Source organism: Cariama cristata, unplaced genomic scaffold, assembly GCF_000690535.1.
Source record: "Cariama cristata isolate BGI_N322 unplaced genomic scaffold, ASM69053v1 scaffold46147, whole genome shotgun sequence".
Taxonomy (NCBI): Eukaryota; Metazoa; Chordata; class Aves; order Cariamiformes; family Cariamidae; genus Cariama; species Cariama cristata.
The window spans coordinates 3362-14456 of NW_009626808.1; the positions used below are offsets into that span (position 1 = coordinate 3362).

Sequence of the window (11095 nt, forward strand, 5' to 3'; positions counted from 1 at the left end):
TCTTTAAGCATCTCTCTTTGTATTCCAAATCCCACCCCGGATTCCACTGCCTGGGAGTTAACTTCTGGCAAAAAGCAAGCCAGATCCCACTGCTGCTGCCCAGTGAGAGAGGGGAAATCTAGAAAAGAGATTCTTCCATACTGAGAAGTCCCTACTATAACAGCCAAGATTTAGCTTGGAGGGAGGTAGAAAATAGGAGACATATAGCTATGAAGAAGAGACGGGATCTCGTCCCACCCAGCCCACCTTCTCTCCCATCATCTAGCACTGTCTTTACAGCTTCTCATCCACACAGCTGCTTGGGCAAACGACTGACAGATCTGCATGAACATCCCACTCACTTGTTACACTACTGATGGCAGAGCGTTGCCTTCTGGGCAGCCTCAGCTCTGGAGCAGGTCTCTGGAAGAGCAGGGAGTCATTTTCCTATGGGCAGCCTATTTAACCAGGTGCAACGGCTGGTGTCTGCAGGGCAGTTTGATTCGGTGCCTTTTCATAGCTCTGTTTTATCTTGCCAAAGCAATAACATTAAGGGATCAAGGGAAGCTTGGAGTAATTTCCATATTGCAGAACCTAGGACTGGATTCACAACTCCTAGCTCCTGCAGAGTGCTCATGCTGTAACCCTGAATATCCCCAAGAACATCTAAAAGATTTTCAGCACTGAAACCTCTCTTAGAAGCCAAAAAGGTGACCCAAAGCTCACAGTGTTTTTTCTGGATTTGAATTTAAGGATAGGGACTTGACAAGCATATGAACACACATGACAAATGTATTATAATCTATGGACATCTCTGTGGTAATATATCTGAATGCACTGAAAACTCCCAAAATATTTTAGATTGAGTGGCAGAGGAAATTGCTCTCTGAGGTTTGCTACTACAGAAATCCTGCAATGCTCAGCTAAGACTGCAGCACTTCTGTAGGCAGGGCTGATGTGGCTGGTGCTGACTTAGAGATTTCTGTAACATATTGCATTTTGTGGTGCGGTTGTCTCTGCAGTCCCCTCCTAAGATTAAATCCTGACTGCTTTAGTTCTGCATGTAAAGCCCCTTATAAGGAGTGGAAACAATTCTAGAGACTTCAAAATGCTTTGGAGAAAACTGTCAGTGCTGAACATGACACTTGGCCAAAAAAAGGTACATCAGGGGTCAAGTAATAGAAAACGTCATGCATTTCCCTTCCCATGTTTGTCTTTTCTCTGAGAAACAGAAGGCCCCAAATTCTAAAACTAAACCAAAACAAGAAAAAAAAACTCCTAAACTTTCTATTTCTTTCATAGAAAGAAAAGAGATAAGGCCAAATTCACCTCTCGCAGGTAACTCCACTGTCTTTAGTGGGGTTGAATGTGGAACTGATGGGGCCCGTCAAACCCATCTGTTCAGCTAAAGGAAAGGTTGGATAGCAGCATGTAAGAGGATGGAATTATGTTCCTTTTTTATTTTTATTTTTTACATCTGTGTTACTTGGTTGGATGGTATCTTCTCCCTTTTCCCTGGCACTGCCAGACACATCCCTGATACAAACCATCTGCACGAGGACAAACCTTGTCAGAAGTGAAGACTGAAGGGAAGGGCACCATGAATCATGGAGGTTGAGTTGGCCAGATCCCATTTGTGGGAAATTAATTATATTTTCCTTTTGACTATAGACTGTTGTGTTACCCAGCTCAGCTGAGGTGGAGGGGAAGTTTTGACAGAAAACCATTTCCAGACAAGTGCACAATTCAACTGTCTACACATAGGCACCTCATGTCGTTTTGGACTCCCTACAGTCTCTGACATTTCCACCCAGGTTTAAAACTTGTGGGAGTCCTATGTCATTGAAACAACAGCTGGATCTCAATAAGATATTGTAGGGCACCTAAAATATCATCAGATACTTATATCATTGAGTGACTTAGGGAAGTCCTGTCCGTAAGGAGGGTCCTACAGTTGTCACAGAATGGTAGAACCTGTGGCAGAAGGCGGCTCTGGGTTGTATTGAGACCATCTCCTAAATGAGGCCCAATGTAGGCATGATGAGGTATAGGGAGGGATGGCACCTCACTCATTATTGACTCCATCTTTCATACCGGTACAGTGGCAACCCTGACTTGAGACATCTAGTGTAGGCAGTGGAGTGGAATCTTAGTTTTCCAAAGACACTTCCTGAATTAATGTGTATTAGGGAACGATGGCCCAGGTCCCTTCTCCAAAGCCATGGGGTCAGACGCAGGCCTAGCATGTGCATTCAGTGTGCTCCCAGATGCCTAGCAGACTCGCTCTTCCCTCCTCATGGGTGGGCAGAGTTAGACCCAGGACTAGGACCTTCAGATGCACTTGAGGTGATTAACAGAATTCATGCGGGCATGTTTCATTGACTTTAGTAGCAGCTGCTCAACCCCCAACATTATATGATCACGGTGGATGACTGATTATCTCATAAAACCAAACAAGTATGCATAGGCTTCATTAAAATCTCTCAAATGGGGTGAAAGTCCCCAGCCACTGAGCTGTGTCAGGCCTGACCCCAGCTTTGAATGAAGGAATACCACTTCCAGCCCATCTCAACTGATGATCAGATTGTAGCTTCACCTCCTTGACTCATGGTGGACTTCACATCATCAGACTGTACCCATCTAAGAGCTCATCATCTAGTATGAGCTCATCAGCTAAAGTCAGAGGAAAGACAGAGGTACACCTGGAGGGCAATTTACTGAACATAGCTTAGATACCATCCTAAGCCATAATGAATCACCTTCTGGACTTGTTTGTTTCTTGCCATTGATCCTAGCAGAAAACTAGATAAATAGGTTAGACTAGATGACATGGTCAGATGAAATAAATTCCACTGCTGCTGTCAAAATCTGTTTGGTCACCTTAAGAGGCAATTGCTCAGCAAATGCCTAGTTTGGGTTTTTTTTCCCTCCATGCTTCCCAAAGAGCATCACCTGTTAGTGATGTTGGGTTTGGTTCTGGTGCAAAAGCAGAAACGGTGGATGTTAGCATGCTGTGGATGGGCTGGGGTCAGAGTCCAGATCCCATGCATGGAAGCCAGATCCTTCAACCCATTTTTTCACTGGTATGATATAAAACAAGGAGCTTGAAACCACCTTGCTTCAAAATATCAGGGTAAAATTAGTTGTGGCTGTGACTCTGCTGAAGTCAATGGATTGACGGGGACTGTGACCTGCAATGACTTTCATCTCCACTGTCGGGGCACCATTCACTGACAGAAGTACCTGGTGGGATGTGTCTAACATCTCTCGCTGTGACTTCTAGCACTGCATCATATTAAGTAAATCAGACAGATCTTCCCTTGTCCCATCTTTTCCAATTCATCAATGTCTTCCACCGCCTATGTGGTTTCCTTCAGCTTTTGCTTTCTTGACAGCTTGTGTTTGAATATTGGTTATTGTGGCAATTTCCCCCTGCAGTGTCTTCTTTCTCGACTTGCCATAAAGTTCAGATTTTCCTTTTCTCCCAGACTGTATTACAAAAATCAGTCATGCATCCATTAATTGGTCCATCTTTCTCTCTGTTTATAGCGATCTAGTGCTTTCTACCAGTTGATGTGTAGCCATCCATTGGATGCAATGTTTACATGTACAGATATGACTGATTGGTTTTCTCCCCATTTTTTTCTTTGCCTCTTTTGATCTCTTCCTCTCTCCTTCCCTGCTTTCTGTGTCTCTGCTTTCGTTTCATTGCAGCATTTTTTTGCAAAGCACTGATAAAAGTGCCTCCATCAATAAGCAAATCTTGCTCATGCCCTTGGGCACAGCCCTGAGACAAGTGGATGATGCATAAACTGCACCGGCCTAGGAGTAGTCCCAGGAGACGCCATGACTCAGAGTCAGCCCTTGGAGGCATCATTTCCTCCTGTTTTCTCTCTGATGGGATTAAGCTGTGTTTGTTCACTGCCTCTTCTGCATACTGTCTCCTTTGGTTCCCGGTAATAAGCTGACTTGCAGGGAGAGAAGAGTACTCTGATTTCTCTACATAGATGTCCAGGTGTGAACTAGCCAACAGCCATGATTACATTGCCATGAAAAGACTTTTATGGGTCACAGGGAGTTACATCATGCCCCAGATGTACAGAAGAGGAAGAAAAAATGCCAGTCCATTGTCTTTTTCTCAAGATAGGAACCCAAAGGTATGGGTGAGGCAAAGAGCACACAGGATAAGTGCATCTGAGGCTAAACAGGCTATCACTCTGTGCTTGATTCACCACTCATTTATGCCAGTATCAACCAGGAATAACTCAAGAAGAGCTACAGGGCTGCAAATCCCAAGGCGATGGGCTGATCACATCTGATACACACATGGCTGAAGGAAGCCCTGATGCCCACGGAGGAGGTGAGAGCTGTTTCTGTAAACTGGCAATCGTGATCTGAAATCAGAAGTAGAGCAGCATGCAAAGATGGGGAGTCAGAGGTGAACAGCAGAGATGGGCCAGTGCTGCAAAGCTGGGATTTGGCTCTGTGTCCAACTTGCCCAAGCTCTGGGCTGGTTCAAAGTCTGGGTTTTGTGCATTTTAATCTGTGCCACTTTTAGAGATGGGAATGGCTGTAGAAATTAGGTGTGGAACAAAATTTGGCTTGAGTCTGAAATTGTTCCAACTTGTGAGGGGTGGTGGTAGTGGGTTGGTTTGGTGGTAGTGGATTGGTTCATCATCACGTAAATTAATGGGTGACAAGCAGTCCTTCAGAGTCATGTTCCCGACAGACTTGTGGTCTAAGGCTTTTGCTAAGTGCCCAGGGGGAAGCCTTGCATGAGGTGCAGAGAGCAGACGGACTAAGTGCACTTTCCGCTGTTGGTGATGGCATTCTTTAATGTGGTGGGAGGGGTAAACACTTTCCCTTTCCTCCTCTACGGGAACAAGCTGGGATGCTGAGGAGTTGGATGTCCTGTGCCCAACCGTGAGTGTCCAACCCCAGGAGACTTGCTCTGCACCTTATGTTTCTGAGGAAGACCCGTTGGCTGAGCCATGTACCAGGCCACAGCTGGAGCAACATCTCCATTCATGGGACTGTGTCCTTCTCAATGCACACACTAAGTCCTCTTCATTTCATGTACCAGGCACTGAACTTTTCTGTACCGTGCACATCATGTGTGTGCCAACAGGGTATTTGCAGGATAACATCAGCAGTTCTCTTTCTCTCCCTCTCCTTCTCCCTCCCTCCCTCTCTACAGGTATCACTGAATCCTATGTCAAATCCGGCAGAAGCTACTGTGCTTATGCTAAAAAGTTCATTCGAAGAACCTGCCCACTCTACAGATCTATTTTATATATTTGTAGACTTCTCTGGTTCCAGGGCAAAAGCAAAGGAGCATTTGCGTTATTTTTTTTTAAAATCATTAATTTATCTGCTTTTATTTCTTTTGCTGCTGTTGTTGTTGCTCATATTATACACAGAGTCTGGTCGTTTGGGTATGTAGATAGATCAACAAGCTTAGTGCTGCTGTCCAACACAGCTTCTGCCTGGCTGAGGGAAAAGGAGGTACTTCGGAAGATGCAAGTCTTTCAAAGGACACTTAATCACAGGTGGGGTGATAGCAGAGCAAAGCCATGCTTTTGCTAATGCTCTTCTTTCCAGCTCGGTGGTGTCGGCTGGTTGAAAAAACGCTGTCTCCTACAGGAGGCATCGTTGGGGCATGACTTGTGTGACTGCCAGATGTACCTCGGGATAGCCCAGAAGCCATTAGACCTATTCTATCCAACCAGTTTTAGCCTTTTTTTAAAGTTTTTATTCTTTTAATATCAAAAAAGTAGACTTCTCTCATGTCTGCAACCTCAGAGGAAGTAGGCTCAAATCCATTTCTCCACTTGGAGCCCAGCGAAGGGTTTTGCCTGCTTTATTTGCACGTGTGGACATCGTAGACTCGTATGCACTCCTGGCAGCGGACGTAGCAGCACCAGTGGAAGATACAGTGGCACTTCTCTTTCCGTTTCTCAGTCCTCGTGTTGTGCCCACGGCCGCAGCACAAAAGGTCGCAACCATCAATCCCATGGGAAGTGACATTACAGATCCTGTCCCGGGTTCCAAAGGAACCTGTCTCCGGGTTGGGCTCACAAAAGTTTGGTGAATTCTCGTAGTAAACCAGGTCCTTCTCAGTTGGAGCCTTGAAGAAGTTATATTTGGGCCTGAGAGTCTCGACCCAGCCACGGGATTCTCGATGTTTTTCCACCACCATTTCAGAAGCACTGTCGTACTTGTCCTTGAGGTAGTCACCGATAACCCTGAAGTCTGGCTGAGACCACCAGCAGGTCTTCACTTCGCAGCTGCCTGAGAGGCCGTGACATTTGCACTTAAGATGCATGAGTTCAATAATAGACTGAAAAAGAGGAGAGGAAAGGCAAAGAAGAAGGAAGACATTAGGCTATAATCAAAACACATATTGCATTCTGTTATTTAGCCAGGATTTCCTAAAGAATTGCATTGTTTTCATAGATATATTTACACACTTGTGAACAAAAATCACCTTATTCTCTGGTCAATGCCCTGCATGGATGCTGGGTCTAAGGCAGATAAAACCTCTGCAACTTTATTGTTTTCAGTGACTATCTTTGATTCCCACCCCAACTTTAAGCATCTACCAAGTCCTTTCACTAAGGGCTGAAGAGATTTCTGTGCACACTAACTTCTATCTTATCAATGTTCATGTGTGAATATTGCAGTTCTGTCACCCAAGAATAAGTTTCAGACACATTTAGGCAGGGAAGTGAAGAACACACAAACCTACTAAAACAATGTCTTTGTAAATGAAATAGACAGCTATTCCTTTGGAAATTAAAGAAATATGAAATGTCCTAACCATCCAGCACAGAATTCCATCTTTTACCTATATGTTTCATGTTTACTTGAGCAAACAAAGTTCTAGCCTTGATGCAGCTATGTTTAGAAACTTGAAAAGTAGTGTATTTTTATTTTTAAGCCAGGCTTATGATTTTTCTAAAACCATTTCAAAGGAAAAAAAATAGGAGCCTAACTTTTGATTTTGAAAGACTCAGACTTCAACCTAAAACACTGTCCTGGAATAAATAGAAAGTTGATTATTGATCCCAGAAGTTTGCTATTTTACCTCTTATGAAATTAGTCTAAAGGTTTCTAGAGGTGTTGCCCTCCGGTATTCTGAGGTGGGAGACAGTCTTATGCAACTGACTTGATAATCTGCATTTTCAGACTGATCAGCAAATTTCCGGGTACATGAACAGACTAGTGCCAGCCTGAGTCCAAAAGATTTGCCATGAATCAGCACCTTGGTGTTCACCAGGTGCTTTCCTGTATTATTTACAGAATATGTAATTAGCGATGAGAGAGAACCACAAAACGTTTGGTTCGTATAATCGTGCTGAACTTAATCAAAGCTTCTGGCATAGTGGTAGAGTTAGGGTTCATATGGGAACTAATATGAAACATTGCTTATGGCTCAGGTTTAGCTGGAAACACTTGAGTATGGAGGCCTGGAAGAGCTACCCCATGAGTGCTGGCATGGTGAGAATGGAAAACACCAGTGCTTTATAAAACAGTAGGATCTCAGATAATGGTGTGACATCTGCTCTCTAATCTTTGACATCTGTAAAATGTCCAAAAAAACCTCAGTGTCAAGTAACAAGACTTAGAGTAAAAAAGACCTCTGCAGGACTGTGATCGTAGGGATGTTTGTTCAAAGCTCAGTTTTTCCAAGGCTTCTCACTTTAAGGCAAATCCCTCCTTTCCACTCTACCCAACCTTTCCACAGTCCTATTTGTCTCATTATCTACCCCAGTAACTGCCACCAGCAATGAACAATGCATCATTAACTGAGCTATATCAAATGTTTCCTTCAAGCTGGGATGAAATCTTGTCCTAGACCTGTCTGTCTTTATACGTTCTCTGTAAAAGAGATCTGGACAACTGACTCCAAGATAGACATTTACATCTGGGTCGGTGAATATACTTAAAGCTTTCATCGATCAGGTACATTGACCCACCTCCCTGACAAGAACTATCATAGGGCAGGTATCATCGTTTCATGATGTAAAACTGCCCAGATTTATGTTTAGTTATTCCCCTCAGTTCCCTCCCACTATTCATTATGGCAGGTAAGAAAAGATTAAAGGGAGATCGAGAAAGTTGAAACAGAATGTCCTTACGGTCCTTCCAGCTTCATTGTTGTGCCTGTTCATGGCTGACCGAGCATCTGGTCTGTTCTCTCGGGCATCTGCAAACTCCCGAGACACCATGCTCCCAAACTCCACGTCCTCACTGCAGCCCCCCCATTTCCAGCCTTCCCCGGGAGAGCCCTTATGGCGAGTGTCACAGCCGCAGATGGTGGCCGAGCCCTCGGCGCAGGATCTGGTCACCGCGAAAGCCACTCCAGCAGAGGCAATGGCATGGACAAAGGCTGATTCCCTGGTAGCTGTGAAAGAGAGAAATCAATGAATAGTGGCCGGTGAAGGGACCATGTACGGCTTTGATCAACCCTGTGAACACCTTCTCTTGAGGGCATGGCAGAAGGCCAGGAAACTCTCCTCTTCCCTGTGGTCCGGCTTGGACCTACTCCAAAGACGTTTTCTTATACTAGGAAATAAGCTCCTGTGTAGACAGGACCAGGCTTGATTCAAGGCCACTGAGGTCAGCCAAGAAGCTTTGACTAAGGTCATTTTAAGGTCTTTGGATAAGGCCATGGCAAAACAAAAAGCAGTGCAAACCTGAGTTTCAAGAGGGCGTGTAGAATATACTATACGATACGTTGCAGGCAATGCACCACATAGCCATACCCTGAGCTGCAATCTTGGCACTGCACTTGGGTTATGTTCCCATAACATGGAAAATGCAGGTCTACACTTAATGACAGCCTCCACACTTAGTGGTGGGACCAGCATCAGGGAAAACATCTCCTCCTCCGTGACTGGGAGAGCTGCTGATGGCTGGAAGGTAGGAAAATTCCAGAATGGCCAGATACTCCCCAATCCTCACTATGTAAACTAAACATTGTCCCCACCCTCCATCCTGAGGCCACCTTCTTTTTCCTAGGCTGTCTAGCTCACTTAGAGACAGTGTTCAATATATGGCATCTTGCGTCTATCCAAAGTTTTATACACTTGCCTAATTAAGGCCCCTGCCAAGGGGACTGGAAAGGAGCTTTCCCGTTCTGCCCATTGCCTTAGGATGGTGGGTGGCATCAGCCAAAAGATGTCATGATTAGGGACTGGGGAGACTTAGTCTCTGTGGAGATCTTCCTTCATAGCCTTTCATCCTAACTGGAGCTCGGTGGGGAAGGGGAGCTCAGCATTAGCCAGGCTTTCCTGGATGCCAGTGCTTTTTCTACACTGTGCCAAAATGCAAACCAAACATTTCAAACTGCTTTGCAAATGGGGAATATACCAAAATATCACTTTTTATTCCCCATCAACCCACCTCAGTTTTGGTCTCATTATGTTTCTTCACTCACTAGAAACGGCAATGGAGTTCAACACCACACCTCAAAAAACACAACTGCAATGCTTTTTGGCTTCAGCAAAATGACTTTTTCATCGTGAACAGGGCTATTCTCAAACCCTTAAGGCAATTCTAAGAAGATACAATGATTCTGATAACTAGCTTCCCTTAACCTCCTATACCATTCCCGACACGAGTTCACCTTGTGCCTATAGACCAGTTAGCCAAGAAAGCATGTTGTCTCTGACACCTTTCAGATGATTAGACCAGGACAGTGTTGAAAGATGAATAGGTCCATAGAGGCAGAAGGTCAGGTTTTCAGTTGATGCAGCTTCACCAGCTTCTACTGAGCTTTGCATCAGCTGATGAGGTGCCTACTCAAAACCACTCAAACCTTCTCTGCACCATATTTTGCTGATCTGAGCTTTCCCTGGGCATTTTGGCTTAACCTTTACCTTCTTAGCTTCCAGGCTTTACTAACGTGAAGAAAGTTTAATATGCCAAGCCAAAAAGCCAACATGTTCTCGGGGAGAAATCAGAACTGCATGCTTGCAGAGCAGTCCTGGCTGGATTGAAGTCTTAAGCAAGAACTTGTGCAGCACCGCTTTGCTTTGGGAAGACTACCAAATACAACAATATGCAAATCAACTACTGTGCATGAACTTACAAGCCGAAGGTATGCGCAATGTCCTGGAACGTGTTGTCAATGCGCATCGTGAAGTTCGTAAGTAACTGAGGGCTAGAACCAAAAAAGGAAAATGCAGGAACCCTCAGTTCCACAATGTGATTTTGAAAAACCCTTGTTCAGCACCTGTCCAGCCTGGAGAATCCCATCTTCCTCCAAATAGTGTCCATGTGGTTCATGAGCTGTGTGAAAGCTCAGCTTTTGACTATGGACAGGTGAGTCCAGTTCTAAGAGGACTGGGAACTTAGCATCTTGCACTTGCCTAAGCTGAGGTGGGATCCAGAAACCAAATCTTGGGAGTGGGAACTTCATATGACGTCTCCAAGGACATTGATGACCAGCCCTGGCATCTGTGAAAGGCAAAGGCTTCTTGTCGAAGCCAGTCAGATAAGCTGGTGGGATGAATGCCATTACCCTCTGGTGGGGAGGTAGGAGGTATGGTGCCTGAACAGAGAATAGCTGACACACCTTTCACCTCCTCCCATTGTGGCCTAACTAATCTTGAAACTTTTTCATAGAATAGTTTGGTTTGGAAGGGACCTTAAAGATCATCCCTGCTCCAACAGATCCATGTCCTTCTTGTGCTGAGGACCCCAGAGCTGAAGGCAGTACTGCAGGGGGGTCTCCCCAGAGCGGAGCAGAGGGGCAGAATACCCTCCCTCAACCCGCTGGTCATGCTTCTTGTGATGCAGTCCAGGAGACGGTTGGCCTTCTGGGCTGTGAGCGCACATTACTGGGTTGTGTTGAACTTCTCGTCAACCAACACCCCCAAGTCCTTCTCCTCAGCGCTGTTCTCCATCCATTCTCCGCCCAGCCTATGTTTGTGCTTGGGATTGCCCTGACCCATGTGCAGGACCTTGCACTTGGCCTTGTTGAACTTCATGAGGTTCACACAGACCTACCTCTCCAGCCCATGCAGGTCCCTCTGGATGGCATCCCTTCCCTCCAGTGTATCGACCGCACCACACAGCTTGGTGTCGTCGGCAAACTTGCTGGGGGTGC

General features: G+C 45.3%; 1 protein-coding gene across 1 annotated transcript; it reads right to left on the minus strand.

Moving 5' to 3' along the window:
• Nucleotides 1–5839: 5839 nt before the first annotated feature.
• On the minus strand, nucleotides 5840–8978 carry LOC104164726 (protein Wnt-3a). The gene is made up of 3 exons (XM_009704158.1): nucleotides 8972–8978; nucleotides 8121–8386; nucleotides 5840–6319 (listed from the first exon to the last, which is right to left on the minus strand). The coding sequence occupies exons 1-3, from the start codon at nucleotides 8976–8978 to the stop codon at nucleotides 5840–5842; spliced, it is 753 nt and encodes a 250-aa protein (XP_009702460.1).
• Between the last annotated feature and the right edge of the window lie 2117 nt (nucleotides 8979–11095).